Here is an 18,565-nt window from a genome sequence, read left to right as displayed (position 1 = left end):
TTGATTCGTCTTGAATATGGTCAAACGCTACATGATAATGGGCTTTTTGTCCTGTAGCCAGAACACAACGCAGTTGTTTAAATACATACAGAAGCGTGGCACTTTGAAAGAGTTCCCAGTGTATTCATGCTGTTTAAGGTCCTCGCGGACTGTCGCACATTAATCAACCCCTAGCTTCTGTCATCCCCCAGCCGTCCGACTGATCTCTTTACACTGCAGAGAGAGGCTGACCTGGGCTGACCCAGACACTCTTTCTCAGTCAAGTCTAGGCGAAGGCTTCAGATGTAGTGCGCTGCTGGACTTATTTTTCCACTTAATTCTCACTTTTTTCACCATTTCTCTTTCAAGCTTTTCGTGTCACGTCTGTCTTTCTGCGCTTTGACATAAGTTATATTTTCTGCCCTCGTGACCCCGCATCCTCCTCTGTGAGGTCATTGAGCCATGATTAACAGGGGTGCTCTGGGTAGCGAGGGTGTGGGATTCCTCTACTTTTCCCTGCAACCTCCAAGGGTACTGCGTGGGGGAGGGAGAAAGAAGAGAAAACATCCAAACATCAACAGAGGAGAAAAGGCTCAGCCAAGTCAGCAAACTAATGGGAGGAGGCCACTGACAGAAAACACACACACAGCTCCTCATTACCACACGCATGCTGAAGTGTTTTATTTGGATTCGAATCCATGCGATAGGCTCAAATAGCTGGCTGTCTGTCTCTCTTTCAGCTGAGAGAAGCTCCACCGTCTTGCCATGGGAGGCGTCAGAGCAGGACAGTAAGGAGGACAAGGCTCCCGCGGTCACATGTTGCCTCTTAAGAGAAGTCATAGACCTTTCCACGAGCAAAAAAACACACTCACACACACGCACTCATATCCCACCCACAGAGAGATGATTAACATGCCAATTAGACCAGGAAGCAGAGAGCCTCAAGGCTCTTCTTCCTTTTTTCAGCCATAAATAGCACACTGCACACAAACATGTATGCATAAATATGCAGATATCATGAAATGATCCACTGATTCTTCATTCCAATACCTACTTTCATCCACCCACACAAGACCTTAATAATAATAATAATAATAATGAATCTGATTTGCCTTTCTTATGCTTCCCTTATCAAAGTATCTGAAATGTCCAAATGGGCAGCCTGGTCACTTTACATTAACGTCACATCTTACTTACATGTTGCTCTCTCTCTGTAACACCTGAGGTACAATCTGAAGGTCCCTGTCTGATAGTTATTGTAGAGAAATAGAGGACGCTTAGCAAGTTTAGACTGTATCAACTGTATTCAGTATGATTCATGTCAATAGTACAAAATATAAACTCTGTAATAGAAAAAAAGGCACACAACAGCGCATCCATTTCAGAGACTGAACCTGCAGTGAATGGTGGGCAGTTTTGCTTGATAAATGAAACAAAATCAATATTATAACAGAAAATAACACAAAACAGTGATTGTGAGAATAATCACTGACACTAAACCGAAAGGTGCAAAGAGAAGCAGCAGGTAGAGACACCAAGATGAACCAATCTGAGCCCTGAAAGCAGCGCTGTGTGGTTCGGCCTGACGCTGACTGATAGCTGGCTGTGGATCCTGAGGGGCATCGGGAGTTTAATCACCCATAACCGCAATTACAGACGTACACGTCAGACTCATAAAGCACTGAAACAAGATGAGCGCCTCCCTGCTCTCCTCCCCTTGGCGCACATCAGCCAAATTCCACTAAAGCTCAAGGAGGAGCGAGGGAGCTAAAGGCATAAGCTCAGAGAGAGAGAGAGAGAGAGAGAGAGAGAGAGAGAGAGAGAGAGAGAGAGAGAGAGAGAGAAAGAGAGAGACATCCTTACCTAGTGCACTGCATTAGAGGGAAAATTGCAGTGCATTAATTAGTGTTTTTAATACACTTATGAGCCATAAAACAAGTCGTTATGTACTCTGTGTGTAGTAGCATTGCCTTGTTGTCAAAGTGGAGAGGTGTATTATGTTTCTACTGAAGATATTGGAAGATCTTTAAGAGCCTTGAAATACAAGATTCAAAGGACTGGACTACAGTATTAGTGATAGCAGAAAGAGAAAACATTAACATATCAAATAGACAAAGCAACGCACACAACGCTTGCACCTAAAGTGTGCGCGTGGGTGTGCATGTGAGCACAGCCTTAATGATCACATAAAAGCTCATAGTACACCATAAGACAGGCCTTAGGATGGATTAAGGTGCAAGCCTTTATCAGTGGGTTCCCACAATCCCCTGTAGAATATATCAGCGTTCTCTCTCTTTTTCCTTTTGCTTTCTCCCGTACCTTAGGGATAGTGCTGCGGGGGATAAAAAAAAAAAAAAAGGGAAGAGCAGAAGAATGGAAGGGTTGTAGCAAAGGAAACATACTTGAATAAGTATGCTAATGGACAGACCCTGAACAAGAGGTCAGCTTCATTCACAGCCCGGCTGCTTGACAGCGAAGCAGCAACACAAAATCCAAAGTCATCCTTGTGGTCATAATAAGTCAAACACAAAGGTGCATTTTTGGAAGGGAAGATTAGCTCTAGAAGGTGAATGTGGTAGGCTGCCAAGGGTCAGCGGGTCAAATGGTTGTCATCAGCAGAGGGTTGAGCGAATAGTGAAGCAGTTGTCACATGATAAAGCAGATTTATTCTTTCTATTTTGGCTGTGCAGTGAAAGCACAATGTTAGCAGTGGTTTCTATACTAGTTGCATGTATATTGTGCCAGGCTGCTGCCGGGAAGGTTGACAGCATTCATGGTGGGATACATGTGCATACAGCAAAGAAAGTAGAAAAAATAGGGTTTAAGAAAAAAAGATAGTTTGACTATAAGTTACTGTTTTAAATGATAAAATCTTGTAAATGAGTCCAATTCCAGAACAAATGCCAACTAATGAAAAGAAAAACTTTGATTTGGAAATGTCACAATTGTTCCAGCATTTAATCCCCAGTAAGTAAAGGGTGCTGCAAATGAAAGCATCAAATTAGACTCACGAAGCACAATACTTCAGAAAGCATAATGCAAACATGTCCAGTCTGCCACGAATGGAGGGCCAATTTACACCTTCCCTCTATGACCTCTGAACTCCAGCGCTGACCAGGAGGAGCAACAGGTCACAAGATCACTGAATCAGTTGATTCATGAGACAGAGGCTTCACAACACTGCTTCTGTGTCCCAAGATGAATAATCCCTCCACCAGGGGCGATGAAACTATATGGACTATGCGCACATCAGAGGAAAACATTCCTTTCCCCCTCCTTGCCATCCCGACTCAAGCAGGCCACAGTGTTTTTCTCCAAGATCGGCAGCGGAAACTTTCCCACATGATCGGCTGTGATTGACTCGTCAGCTGCACAACGATGCGAGCCGCCCTGCGTGTGTTTGTGAAAGGTCGGCGTTTCTTTTGGGCCGCAGGTGAGCGCACGCCGCGTAAACAGGACAGGCAGAAGGATCGATCGGGTAGGCCGCATTTATTAGCTGAGTTGTTTGAGAAGTACATCTGCTGAAGCGTGATTCGGGACTAGTAGCACAGAGGAAAAAGAAAGAGAGAGACAGAGACGGGGGGAAAAGTGCAGTGGAAATAAAGCGAGGGGGGAATTGTATTAAAAAGTCACATTAAAATCATTACTAAAAAGACACTAGTTTCAATACTCTTTTGCTGAAATCTCAGATATTTGCTCCCAGCTCGCCAACATTTTCATGAAAAGTAGAAACGAGAAGAGCGAGCGAGGAGGCGAGCGGGGCCTGATTGTACTTCAATGCATCATTAGTGGCAGTCCAGCCTCCTAGTTACACTCTGCTCTGCAATTCACGATCTAATGAGGGGGAAACTGGGAAGGGATATCAAACACTGTCACATTTGGGGCGACTTCATAGACGCTTAAAGATGTGAAAACATTATCATATGCTCGAGGAAAGAGGATAAATAAACCACTGGCTTTGAGAATTTTGTGAAAACGTGTTTCCTGTCATTCACAGCAATTGGACGTCTGTATTTTCATGCTGACTGAATGGGATTCTAATTTCCCCTGATTTTTTAGGCATGCCTTCCCTTCAACTTCCCGGCAGCACACAAACAGGAAGGCAGGCCTCTTTGGTCTTCCTGGTTTGTTGCGCTAAGGGACCTGCAATATAGAACATGGAAGTAAACACGCAAAGGAACCACAAACCTGCTCTGACTTATCCTGTACACAGGTAGAGATCTGAATCAAGCTTATAGAAAAAAAAGCTTTTGTTTCCAATGAGAGTGAATGGTGGACGCAAACGTTAAACAAAAATGTATTTATCAAACAAATACTTCCTCAAATTAAGACTCAACTATAATAGAAACCAAACAAACGACAAAAATAATGTAATGTATTTAAACCACAACCTAAAATAAAGACAAAATAAAACCGTTGTAACACTTCTTGAATAACATACAGTATTCACATGAATCAATGAGACTTGCATGTTCCTCCTCGTGTAACAGGGGAGAAAGCTTGCATCATTCAAACTGTAAGTGCAGCCTGATGCACACCGTGCAACAGCAGCATAAAACCTCCTGAAGGATTTATCGGTGTCAACGTTCGCCTCTGATGAAGAGAAAACATGAGCGATGTTGTTTACTGTCACTTTTATTTAGACCTTTTCTTCCTCCTGAAGCCACTGCTCCACATTCACTGCATCTTTCAAGACTATACTGACAACGATCTCAATAAAGCTGCCTTGTCCATGCCCATGCGGTTGTTCGCCCGTTTAAACAGAAAGATTTGGACCTTGCTCTCGTCTCCCTGCTTGCTCTTGTATGTCAATTTTCCCTGGAATCTTTCAATATTTGATATGGCACTATGCGCGAACACTCCCCTGCTGTGGTTAATGTCATCCAGACATGAACTCCACTGGTTGTTTTGGACATTTCTTGGTGTGCAGACATATTTTACGAGCCTGTTCTCTGATCAGTGACAACTCCTTGCAAAATAAGTAGAATGGTCAGTCATGTAGACATCACATGGACTGCACTAGTGGTATGGAGACTTCAATCCTGTAACTCTTTGATGCTACAAAGTCATATAAAGGTGAAACAGACTGAAAATAGCAAATGTTAAGAGTGATATTATTACTCCTGCGGGGCTCCCATTGACCACTTACAAACTAAATTTAAGCTGAAAGACCTCCCAGCCAATCAAAATGTATAACAATATTTTCTTTCTGCCTCATACCTTTGGCTCTCTAGTTTTGTTCCATTATAAAGATACTCATCTGATATAAACATGTAAATTCAGTTTAGTCGTTACAAGACGTACTACCCACTCAGTGAAAACGATCTTATTATAATGCTTTCTGTGGCTCTGAAGGGAGCTTGTCCAAGTTTTAAAAGATCAGCAAGTTCAGGCTTGAGTGTTCGATGCTACAAACTGAAAGTGTGTGTGTGTGGGGGGGGCTCGAAAACAAACAGTGCACATTTTGGAAGCAGAGGGGAACTAATGAAACACACACACACACACGCTGCACTTCATTTTACATACATGTGCAAGCTTTATTATTACACACAGACATACAGGACGGTATTTGTTGCTGTTGGAAATGACAAAACAAGTCTCGATATTTGGGGTTAATAGAGAGGTACGAGCTACAAGATATGTTGTTTGGATCATAACCACTGGAAAAAAAAAAAAAAAAAAAAAGAGAAGCGCATATCCACAGGTTATGTAAGCCTTTACGAAAATCTGTATCTCATTGTGAATTCTGCTGACGCACCAATGCGACTTGCCGACAACGCGGTTACACATTCTGAGAGATAAAAGATCAATCAGACATACTTTCTCCCAGCCATTAAAGCAGGGTAAAGTCAACTTCACATCTCTCTAGTTCAGATAGAGTCAACATCTTCAGTGATAATTCGTGCAGTCGGATAGCAGACAGCTGTAAAGCCCCGTTGTAAATACTGATTTTAGTGCACTGCTCAGAGAATGGGGTACATTTCAGGTTAGAGTCATTATGTAACCTGCAGCGCTGATGCAGGCATTAATATTTGCACTCCCACATAGTAAATGTGTTGTTTCACAAATAATGGCTATACGAACAGGTAGTGAGAGGCAAAAATCAACAAATACCTAATTATCACAACGCACCAAAGTACCATCAGTGGTAATAGACTTGTTTGTTTGTCTTTTAACCCCAGCAACCTTTGGCAGACAGATGGAGCCCATAAAAAAACAAAGTCATCTCTTGCTGTTTTAAGCATAATGCCGTCAAACACACACTGTTCACATGATTCACTTCCTGTTAATCATATCTCTGTGAGCTCTCCAAGTGTCAATCTATGCACATCATCGACAGCAAATACGGCTGTGTCCCTCCATGTGTTTACACATGTGTATCTGGCACTTGATACCGTCTGGTTGTCTCGTTTCGATTTGCGAGCCGCGCCACTGAGCAAAGTGTGAATAACGGAACTGGCGGCGCGTTGGTGTCGGGTGAGATGCTGCCGCCGCAGCAACTAGACTGGCTGTTGTGTAATCGTCAGGCTCATACACACGTGCCCTGCCAGTGTATCACAATACACGGAACAGATGGCAGGGAGGGTGTTAAATAAACACAAATACATGCTCATTATCAGCTTGGGTTACAGGCAGCTGCTGCTGCTCGTTTTGCACTTGACATAAATGTTCTATAAAATGACGCCCTGATGAACCAATCACAGCACATAAGCCAAACAACAGTTTGTTGTCAGGGGTTTCAAATATGCGGTGGCTCAGTTTTTCTTCCTGGCATCGAGTTCTTGTCCTGATGCCACGTCTTCCCTGGGAGAGGAGATCTTTACTTGATAAGCATTAACAGAAAGAGACTAAATGTTCCACATCCTCTAGATGGTTTGAGATGTTTCTAGATCTAGATGGTTTCACTTAGTGCAAAACTGTCATGGGCAGCCTTCTCCAGAGGAATGGGGAACCTGGCAAGAACTGAGCTCAAGGTGATGTCATCAAATATGTGTTGATGACACATGCTGCATTTTGGTAAACATAACTTACAACAATGCAGTGAGAAAGATTTGAGCACTTTTAATAAAGGAAGCAGACGCTCAGCACGTGGCATTTAGTCCTAAAGTTTTTATCTGTTCGATTCACATTCTGCTGCCCATCTAGTCACCTGTTTTGTGAACCAGAAAACTCTCAGGATGATTCATAAAGGTCTGGCTAACTGAACCACACAGCCAAAACCATCTGATAAATAACCAGAGATATGTCAATGCTGAGCCATCGAGTTTCAACTTTGACTCTGGCCCTCTCCCTTTGCAGTCTCTCACTGGCAGCCACCACCACCAGCCTCTGTGGGTATTACTCTTGCTTTCCCCGCCCTTATTTCAAAGTCATGCCACCACTGCTGCGCAAGCCACATTAGTCAATTAGCTCAATGTCACTGACTGTGATGGGCTTGTGGACATGACGCCCCTGTGGCGTTTGGTGCGCTTTCACACAGGCTCTACTCCATCACACAGTCCCATTGACTGAGGCACCTGCATGGGCAAATACTAAAGGTCAACTTTCTGCAACAGTTCCCTCCACCAATGCCCTAGGTCTCCTCATGCCTGAAGCACAGAGAGGTTGGGCTAGAGTGTGTCTGGATTAAAGGTTAATGCCACTTTATTGCAACAGATTTGTATAGGTTTTGCAAAAAAAAGTCTGTTGATAATGAACAAACAATGGTTCTTGATGTCACTTTTTTTTTTTTATAAAACAGTTAAAAATTATCCCCCAAACTGGCAACAGTACACAGTACATCTATTACAGCATACAATTGACATTTACACTACTTGCACTGTGTAAACTAGCTGTGTGGACAAACATATCTTGTGCAATAAGGGGTTATTGCAGACATTCTGAGTGTCCTCACATTGTTTACACACAGCAACAGCTACTAGCCGTGTAAAACACGGGCTGCTCGCAGGAAAGAGACCTGAAATCAAGAGGAAGGGAGAAGTTATCAGCACGGGTCAAATGAAGGAATGAACTCTAGCAGCACCTTCACCAATGGGCTGCCCTACCTGTGGTGTGTGCTTCACCTTTTAGACTTCTTTGACCTCCTGCATTTCAATAGTTACCAATTGTTTGGTAAAACAGGGGCTAAAGCTTTCACGCCACCACAGCGGCCACAGTCTTCTCCTTGAGGGCATGTGGCTTCTCAGGCCAACACCAAGCCCTGACAAGATATTTCCATTAGCCACTGCATTACCATCACCCCCACCTCACTTTCGCCATGCATCTTAAGAAGTGACTTTCTGAGGAGAAAACACGTGGGAGTTGCACACACTTCTCCCTCACTTTCACCTCTCACATCTCAGCATGTACTGGCCCTGCATTAGCACACTCGGGTGGGCCTGTTGCCGTGCAGCAGAGGCATGTGACATTGGGAGGTCGGGGCGCTGCCAACCTGCCTCACCGACCATGCTCGTGCACACATCTTCCACAGACTTCGTCAACCCTTTGTCTTCTACCCTACACCAATTCTCAGTTTGCCCTTTGCAGGAGGACAAGGGTGGAGCCTGTGCAAGCTCGGGCAGCAGGTGCTACGCTTCTGACCTTCCACTTCATGAGATCGGCTTTGGTGACATTCGGATCAAACGCTCGGTTGCGCTGGCCCTTCACCCCCCCCACTGCCAAGCTGGCTATAATGCCAGGCGTGTCAAATCACTTTAGCGTCAAAATGCGGACAGTCCTTCCCCCTCTCTCCCCTCTCCTCTTCTAAATCATCACCCCTCTCTTTCTCTGCCCCAAACATCCCTGACAGACTGGCTCTCCCTCTCTCCCCTGCTCCTCCTCCTCTAGGGGAGGGCACACAGAGTCTGATGATCTGTAGCTGCTGTTGCCCTTCAAATTCCCACTGACGAGGACAGAGGCAACTGACCATAGTGAGAAGAAGAACAGCCAGGACCACTGTTAAAAGCAACAAGCTCCCAGTTGGCTCTGAGAGGACACCTGAGCTTCCCAACCACCTACTTAACACACAGGCCATTGAACAAACAAGAAGTGGATTGAGGTGGATGTAGAAATTTGATATAACATTATGGTGGAGCTCATTACCATTTAGGGGACATACTTCCACTTAACCAATCTTTGTGACACAAAGTTCAAACATTAGAAGTTTCTAAAGCCAAGAAAAATGTTCCTGCATTCTTGTGTTGTTGTTCTTTATGGTTACTAAAGCAGCATCGGATATCGAAAGCAGAGCATAACCAGGAAATGCATGGTTCACAGAGAAAATAAGACTTGATAAATAAATCATAAAAATTGGCCCCTTCCTTTGGTTTGGCCTTGTCAAAATATCTGACTCTGCTGCTGTTAGCTGATCCAGATGTTCAACGCAAACATTTTGGATTCTCGGTCATCTTAGTAATGAGAGGAAAAGCACAAGAAGCACTATAACTAATGATATTTGTCACAATCACATTTTACTTTGCAGTTTTTCTTCTTGGTCAACTCCATCTACACTATCATAACACATTCTTGCGTTTTTGAATGATTAATTCCTGCCTGCATTATTGCAGCACACGAAGAGACTATTTCCCCAATGTTTGTTTGCATGGTGGAGTGCAGTGTTTCAAGAACTAGACTACCCGCTATTTTGCAAATGGGACACACATGCAACTCTTTCATAGCCCAATCCTCTAATGTTTATCTGTGGTTAGAAGAGGCCAGTGGCCCTCCACACTTAGTCAGCCTCGCTGATATAAACATGGCACTCATGATCAGGCATGAACAGTCAAGAAAGCCAGAATGACACTGCAAACTCTAATGTTTTATTTCCTGATATTCTTTGATAAAGAATCAGTTGTTTCTATGAGCAAGCCACAGCAGAGATAGAATTGGGGCTGAGACATCTGGGTTAAGATGTACATATTCATTTATATTCATGGCACTCGTTAATTTGCCCATATATTTCAGTGGAACCCAATGTGCTTTGCTGTGATTAACATACTGTTCCGTGTTAGGCAACATGGGGCCTGAAGAATGAGCACTTGCTTATTCATGTTTAATTGATGTTAATAAAAAATGCAGGGTTTTTCTTTTCTTCCTCTTTCCAGATGCAAAGTCTCTCACACACTATACTGTAAATCTCACTCGAGGGGTCAGGATCAACTCCAAGGAGAGCTGCAATCTCTGGAACAGTGAAATTTCACCTCATCTGCAAAAACTACCTCTGAGAGAATGTATTACAAACTAAATATACCAAGGATGTGACATATAATAATATTTAAAACAGAAATTACTTTCCTGTTTGAAATAATGCAAAAAGTCCTCTCAGATTTTAAAGGGGGAAATGAACAATGGATACATTTGTATTCTGCTCAAAAATTCATTAGCCATTAAATTATGCTGTACTCCAGATAATTTAAATTTAAATGTTGTTTCTTTTGCAGTAGCATGATTCACATTTAAACTTGTAATAAATGCCTTTGAGAATCTGAGTTCAACTCTGAACCCCCTTCAACTCCATAACCTTTAATTACACTGTTGGGGAGATGACAATGACTACATGAAAGCAGGGACTCGGCCACTTTCTGTCTGTTCCCTCTGTCCCTGGTTGCCTGCCCGACTTGCTCTCCACCAGGTTTGAGCTGTTACAATGAGATAGCATTTCACTCTGATGGTGCTGCTGGGGGATTATAGGCTCAGAGAGTTATCATAGGCTTAGTCACTCTGATTTCTAGTGACCCGCTGTGGATGGCTGCCTTCACTTTGTGCCAGCGGAGACCTCCACCTCTGCAGATACATCCTAGCTGCTGCTGTGGTGGCAGCTGGCCACCAGGGACCATGTCACTGAGAGGATTCCTGTTGGCAGATATGGATGGGTATTATGGGTATTCAGTGAAGGCCCGTTAGATGAAAGAACCAGGAGAGATGTTATTAGAGAGCAATGCAGGATGCCACAAAGAAATGTAATTGTGAAGATATGTGGACATGGTAAAACTAAGAAACTAAAAGAAGTAAATCCTTCCTCCCTTACTACTCCCTTAAAACTATCAAGGTTCCTATATAAAAGATGCCATAATCTACATTTTTATAGGTGTTTAACATACAGAAATAGGCAACTGCTTGCTAACAAACTTTCAATATCACAATGTCTTAATTTATCAATTTAGTGTTTATAGCTATTAAAGCTTAGAAATTTTTAAACTACTTATACTCGGATTAAAGAACAGCTACAAATAGGTTTATTTAATTAAATGACATTTTTTCCACACTACGAGCTTCTCATTGAGGGTCATTGTGTTTTTTTTTCCACAAGCACCCCCTATTCTGAGATTTAAAAGAATACAGAGCGATGCTAATCCTGTTGGATTAAAACCAGCTTCATTGTTCAAGTTCATGTTTAAAGGGCAAGGACAGGCATTAAAATCTTCTTCTCCTGATAGTTATATTAGATTATATATCTGCTTTCCATGCTTAATGTTTAGAACATGTCTACCATAAAATTCTGGCAACTTCAAAATAATTTTAATGAGGAGGTTGTATATATGGGAACCAGAGCCAATACATCTTGCTGTAACTGATAAGGCTAGTATAAATTAAAAGAGCCAATTAACTGAACAGTCTGTCAGTCCTTATCCCAGTTATGACAAACCCCAGTCCTCCAGCCTCAAGTAAACCCCCAAAAGTAGAGATTATCTGGTTGCATTATCTGGTTACATTAAACATGATAGTTGAAGTTTTTGTCTAAAAAAGACTTGTGTTGTGTGTGTGTGTGTGTGTGTGCTCCAGATTGGCGTCCACTGGCCCCTTTGGCTCCTGACCTTGCAGGAAGCAAGCAGGGACAGCGCGGCTTCTGGCCAGCCAATTAGAGCATGGGGAGCATGGAGCGTGTTGAGGCTAACAAGCTCCCTCTCTGTGACCTTCCTCACCCCTGCAGGACCCCACGATGGGAAATATGAGGAGCTGGGAGCCACTTTAGCTCCACGACAAAACCCCCGACCTCTCTCTTTAGCCTCCTTCATCCCCCTACCTCAGCCTCTGGTCTCAAACCCTGCTGTGCGACCACAAGGTCTACAAACACATGCTGCCCCTATCCAGAGGCCCACCTTCTGACTTTTTACTGCAATGCTGATGCTAAAAGCCCTACACTGAAAAACAATGTGTGTGTACACACACATTCTTTGCACAGAGCTGTGTCACTTGCATTTTCCCCGTTGTCTACTCTAGACTCTTTCTGAGTGGTGGGGCAATGGAGCCTCTTTCCAAGTACCCTGAATAGTAAATGGGTTCCAAATTAATTGGCAGGATTTGTGAGGCACTGAGTTAATTGTGAAGCACTGTAATGAAGTGGGACTGTCGTGAACACTAATGTGGTTTGGCCTTGGGCATAATTGCTACTTATTTTAACAAAACACCATCAGTAAAGAGTGATGAATCAAAAGTTAACAACACACCTAGTCCGATCTCAGCAGGTAGTAAGAAGTCAGATCGTGTAGGTAAATTTCCAACTAAGCCACATCCAAAGTTAATGAAATAAGAGAGAAGGGGAGCCAGTAATAATCATGTACGTCCAACACCCCCACCCCGTTTTCTCTCTAGGCAAGAATTGGTCCTGTCATTTGGACCCTCCAAACACGGACCATATGTGGGTTCAGTCCTGGCAATCAGACTGCATTGTGAGGCAGGCGGCTGAGTTCATCAGGAAAAAATTAGCCCGCCGCTCTGCAGGCCTCGCTCCTATTGGCCAGTCACGCGGCCCGCTCTGTTTGAGGGCACCCCAGACATTCCTGTGGATAATCTTTTCCATTCCTCTGCTCAGCTTGGTGAGGACAGACCAAATCACAGCACAAGGCCTGCATTGTGAGGGCCTTTTCAAAAAGCTCTGTTTTCAATGCACTCTCTTTTACGCTTTCCCTCTCTCTCACCTCATACACCACAATTCCCCCCCCCCCCCCCCCCCAAAAAAAAAAAAAAAAATTCCCATCATGGCTTCTTTTTCTCATAAAAAAAAGAAGAAAAAAAAAGATTTTTTTAATGATCCTGCGGAGAAGAGAGGTCCCGAACATTACATTTCTCACGGTCCCTTTCCAGTAAGAGTTTGTTTTTGAAAAGTCCAAACAATGTAAAACCGCTGAAACCGGAGACCGGCCACATCAGTGCACAGCCCCGAGTTCAGCAGATCGCTGCTGAATAAGGCTCCCCGAGCGAGGTTCGGAAGCCTTCCCAGAAACCTCCTGCTTGGTCACTGCTGCACGCCTCACACCTCCCATGGCAGCTCGTCATTGTGACTGTAGTTGGGTAACTGTAACTCCAAGATTGGAGGACAATCACACAATCTGGGGCACTGGTGGATTTATAGTAACATGTTCCACAATTAGACCTATAATTATTATAACATCTATAAACGTTAGACTCCAGAGTGGCTGCCCACTTAACAGTTTATTCAGTTTCTTTAGTGCCCTTATCCACCACTGAATTTGTTTAACATAGTAGTGAAACACTGACATCCAACTTTTCAACACTTTCCTTCCCTGTCCCTTCCTCATTTGCCCCTACGTTTGATGTAGACAAAATAATCTAATGTAACTTCTATCCTAGTGTGCTACAGGTCTTAAAATAGCCACAACACAAAGGAGAAAAACCTTTGGCTTACTTCAGCAAGACTACACTTCAAATCCAGATGCTCCTAATTGTGCAGGAAACATGTCCACACTTACTGCAGGCTGTGACAGTAAAAATGTTGCAATCAATCAAGATAGCTCTGTAAAATACACAAAGATGGGGGTGAGGTTGGTGGAAAACTGTGCACCTCACCAATCATGCTAAAACTTGTCCAGGAAAAAGTATTTGCCTGTGAAAGAGAGTACGTTTTCATCTTGCCTCCAGACAATAAAAAAAATGCTTTTAAAGTTGACTAAAATACAGTAGTACTTTTCAATTTTAAAAACACATTTACATTTAGTTCCTCCTGAGACGACAGACTGCAACGTCATCGCTGCAGGTCCAGGTACAATGTCCTTCTTTGAACTTGGATTAACTTTGCAGTTACAAAACTTTCAAAGCCGTGTTCTCTTCTATGTACTCTGTACTATTGGTTCATGTTTCGATTTTTTTTTTTATAAATATCACCAGTTGTCCTCTATAACCTCTTTCAAGGTTAGAGAGGACAACTGGGTTCCTGATTCTTGAGGACAAGATAATTACTATAAAGAAGAACTACAACAAGGAAGTGTGTGCAGTAGTTAATTTGATCAGTGTAACCCTCATGATAAATTTGATTGTATCAATGTCACACATAATGGTAAAATATTAGATATGGAAAGACACCAAGGCTGTTTTGATACAGACTTGAAAGAAGTAGCAATGTATTCTCCCTTTGCTTATCAAACTCAGGCTGCTCTACAGATTGATCGGATTTTGTCATTTCTTGCCGTTATCTTAAAACGTATGATACAGATTCTTGATTTTGTCCTTTTGTTTTTTGTTTTTTTGCAGTTCTTAAGAGAAACAGTAATCCACAGAAAAAAATGATTTAAATGAAATAAAACATTTAAACATGAAGTATTTTCACTTATAAAAATATTTAAAGACCACTGGAAGACTGATTTAACTGAACATTTACTTACATTGACATGTACCTTATTTTAAATCCAATGAACCACTTCACTGAGCAAATTCCACTAATGCAGGAAAGAGCACTTCAAGTCAGGTAAAAATGAATTAAAATCAAGAAAACGTGGAAGGAATGCGATTAATTTGTAGTGCTCCATAAGATGGAACAAAGTGACTAATTCTCACTAATTCAAATCAAGTGAAAGAGTAAAGGCACTCCATTTCTTATAGGAAATGTTTGCTCCAAAATAAATTGCTGATGGAAATGGGCTTGGGAAGACATTTTATATCTATACGGTAGATATTTGTCCCGAACCACTATAAAAACAACAAAATGAGTTTATGTATCTTTACTTCTTCCATATAGTGAGAAGTATGTGTTCAAGGACAGAAACTCAAAAGTACCTAACTAAATTCAAACAGCTGCTCTCATGGAAGTGCTTATATAGTTATGTTACTTTATCCTGCCATTCGACTCGTGCTTTGCTCACATGACAGGCAGCTCAGCTGGGTCACAGCATTGCCACTGCAGACGTAGTGAGCCTTGGGGATGGAGTGATAAATGTATCAGCATTAACCACATGCTCTGCACAACTCAGTTCCCTATTCATTAGCCACATACCAGACAGTTCAGTTCAGAAAATATCCACTCATGTCAGACACTGATGCATGCTGTGAGGTGAGGGCTGAGGTGTTTGTAGGAAGGGGGCCGATCCCCGAGCACCTCTGTCAACACGTCCATCACTGGGGCTCCACATGCAAATACACTATTAATCACAAAATCCAGGCTGAAAACTACCTCCGAAAAAGAAGCCCCAATCACGCCTCCGACTGGAGGTAGTGTTGTGTGCATGTGTGTTTCAGCAGTAGCAACAAGCATTGCTTTCCACTGACAATAACAGCAAAAATCTGAGATACACATCTAAGATAAGATAATATTGTACACTTAGTTAAACATGCAGCATGCAAAGGAATTGTTATTATATCAAATCCAACAAACCCAGAACTATACAATACTATGTGCCTTTGATGTCTTCAAAACAAGATCAAATTAAACTGGATAAGCTGCTATTCTGGAAGATTAGAGCGTCTTATAAGGTGCATCAGGTCACAGAATGCACTTACATGCTCCACATGATTCGTTTTTCTAATAATGCTTTTTTACCTTGAATCGGATAAGCCAACACACATCAATCCCAAATATATTTTACCTGGTAGTTTAGTGAAGACAACACATTTCCCCACATTTTATGCAAGAACAGACCCAAGCAGTAACAGTTTACACAGTCAGTGTTACCTGAAGATAGGCGACGCTGATGGAGGGGGCACACGCCACTGAAACAGGAACAAGCCTCGGCTGGGCGACCTCGCTGCATAGGGGGTGCCAACGAGCACTGGGGCTTCAGGAACCCTGTGATGAAACAGATGAACAGCAATGAGAGACAGAACAGAAAAATATTTCTACAAGGCAATTGATGATAAATAGAGCTTTTCTGAGAAGCAAGAAAAAAATTAAGACAAGGCTTTTAGAAGCTCCTTTGTTTGGTGTTCACGAGGAAAAGAGAAATATCTTTCTGCCAACATAGTGCCACTGAGAAACCCAGTTAACCTCTCACATTTAAATCTCTGTGAAAACCTTGGCCTCGCCCTAACCTACTCACTGGTGGTACCGAAGCACCATATCGCTCATGTCAGCTGTGTGGCTATACCCAGGGCGAGGGTTCCAGAAGGTGCATAGGACTTTAAGAGGTTCGCCTGGTCGAAGACAAAAAAACAGTAAGACACGCAACTGAGGTTAGCAGCAACATGTGGGCAAAATACCAGATCAGGCCAAAGTGCCTGAAGGGGCTGGACCAGGCCATCTTACTGTCTCTCTGTCGGGTCAAAAAGGTCCTTTTCAATAGGGAAGTCATTATCTGGCACAATGAAGCAACTGAGTAGGCCGGACCCCTCCTGAGCCAGCACTTATCATTCACTGACATCTTTCAGCAAAGAGGATGAGCAACAAACGAACCTAGATAGCCAAAAATAATAACAAAAACAGCTACATTTCCTTGACAACAACACCTACATATTACATATTGGTGGAAAATGTAAATAATAATTAGAATGTTGCCTAAATTACACATGAATCTAACAATATATTGTCCAAAACATGCTAAACGTGGTAGCACTAACGTTAACACTCAATATTTGGAAATTCTTGCCTAAAAGTGGCATTTGATGTTATGATTGACGCTATAGCCTGTAGCCAAAAATGGGATATTTTGTGAGCACTGTGCTTTTCTCAGTCACCAGAGGATTCAGTCTGTCTTTATTGACTGAGTAACTCATGCAGATCTCGTTGGCATCGTGAGACCTCTGCAAATCCAAACTTTATTCTTTCCTCACGAGGACCTTTAGATTTCCAGCAAACATGAGCAGCAACAGGCTGGAGCCCCCGCCCCCTGCCCTGTTACTGTGCTATGTGCCCAATGAAGTGCTTTCATTTCCACCATAAAAAACATGTCACCCCAGATGAGCTCAGAGAATGACATTTAAAACAGGCAAGGGGATATTGCATTAGTTCCCCATGATAAGCTGCCTGGGATGCTGATACTTTCCTGCTTATAAGGCTGTGCAAGTGTGTGTGTGTGTGTGTGTGTGTGTGTGTGTAGTAGTAGTAGTATGGAGAGCTTCATTTCTGATGTAGTCTTCAAAGCTTTGATTAGTATTATGGATGAAGTAGGAATTGACAAGGCAAAACAAGTCTGGACCGACAAGAGCAAACACAGACATACTGAGATCATCACAAACATCGGGGATTAAATAAAACAGACAAGGAAGGCATTTTGACCGTCTCATTAAGCCAGAAGTAAACAAATTTCTCCTCGGACGCTTTATCTCATTGTTTTTGAGCACAATTATGCAATTGTTGTTATCAGATGGTGGAAAATGTCAACTCAAAACAATAGTAATGCCTCAAATACATTTTTATGGGTTTCATTAAACGTAGAAGCATGTTGAAAGGGCAATAATGAAATTTGATGGCAATTTATGATGGTGATTTTACATAATCACAGCTTAAGAGCTAACTGGACTTGAGTCAAGGCCATGTCTGTGTGTGATTAAGAACTGAATAAACTTCTGATGGTTAACCCCAAACCACAACCAAACTTGTTTCCTCTTAGCCTTGATGCTGTCTATAGGTTGAAACCATTTCTGTATGATTTACTAAAATCTAGAGATCTCTGTCATTACCCAAATACAAGCACTCCATGACAAATATGATGATGACACTGTTTAGTAATGTGTCTACAGTACAATAAAGTTTATGATTACCATTCACGCAAATTATAATACAAAAACTATCTTTTCCTTGATTTCCAAGCTTCAGAGACAAATTAAACTAATTAAAAACATAAAAAAATGCATGCACTTGATTCCACTCCATCTACTTTTAACCATTCCGATCAATTCTCAAGGATCATGAAACATTCCTTGTTGTACAAAGGGGTTGAAGGGCAAGCAATGACATATGGTATAGAGCTCTGAGCAATGTCACTGAACATTAGGGCATTAACATATAAACCCAGGCTCCCAGTCAAGTTGGGCTTTTCCAAAATCAGGAGTAAACTAACCAGACAGCAGCTTCCCCCCACAAAGAGCTCAACACTGCAAGCCATGGACTGGAATAATGTTCCCACGGGATAGAGTAATGCTCAAGTATGGGGGGGTTCAAACACTTGGAGTTTCACCTAAAACTTGAAAACAAAGTTAGAAACTGGAACAAATTAGTTTGAACCTGATCTCAGCATCACGAAATAAAAAAAGAAATCCTACCCTGTGCCACTTTCAACATAAATACCAAGTTCGATAAATTACACAAGACTGTTCAGAGAAATAAAATTAAAAAAGAACTAATCAAACATTCTGTAACTTGAACCCTGTGAAAATCTTAGAAAAACTACTATTGATAAGCATGTATGTGTCTTTTTCTACTTGACATCATAAATCATTTTCA

At 42.2% G+C, this 18,565-nt stretch overlaps 1 protein-coding gene across 5 annotated transcripts in view; it reads right to left on the bottom strand.

Annotated features, from left to right (window-relative positions):
• rxraa (retinoid X receptor, alpha a) overlaps positions 1-18,565 on the bottom strand; it is an 88,141-nt gene that overhangs the window by 48,341 nt on the left and 21,235 nt on the right. For all 5 annotated transcript variants that reach the window (XM_026340354.1, XM_026340356.1, XM_026340355.1 and 2 more), the window contains exon 2: positions 15,860-15,973. In XM_026340354.1, the coding sequence (XP_026196139.1) occupies positions 15,860-15,973 (114 nt within the window). The remainder of the gene's footprint in view (positions 1-15,859; positions 15,974-18,565) is intronic.

This window comes from Anabas testudineus, chromosome 22 (assembly GCF_900324465.2).
Source record: "Anabas testudineus chromosome 22, fAnaTes1.2, whole genome shotgun sequence".
Classification (NCBI taxonomy): Eukaryota; Metazoa; Chordata; class Actinopteri; order Anabantiformes; family Anabantidae; genus Anabas; species Anabas testudineus.
Note: the sequence above shows the minus strand (reverse complement) of the source record. Positions and strands in the feature narration are given on the sequence as shown.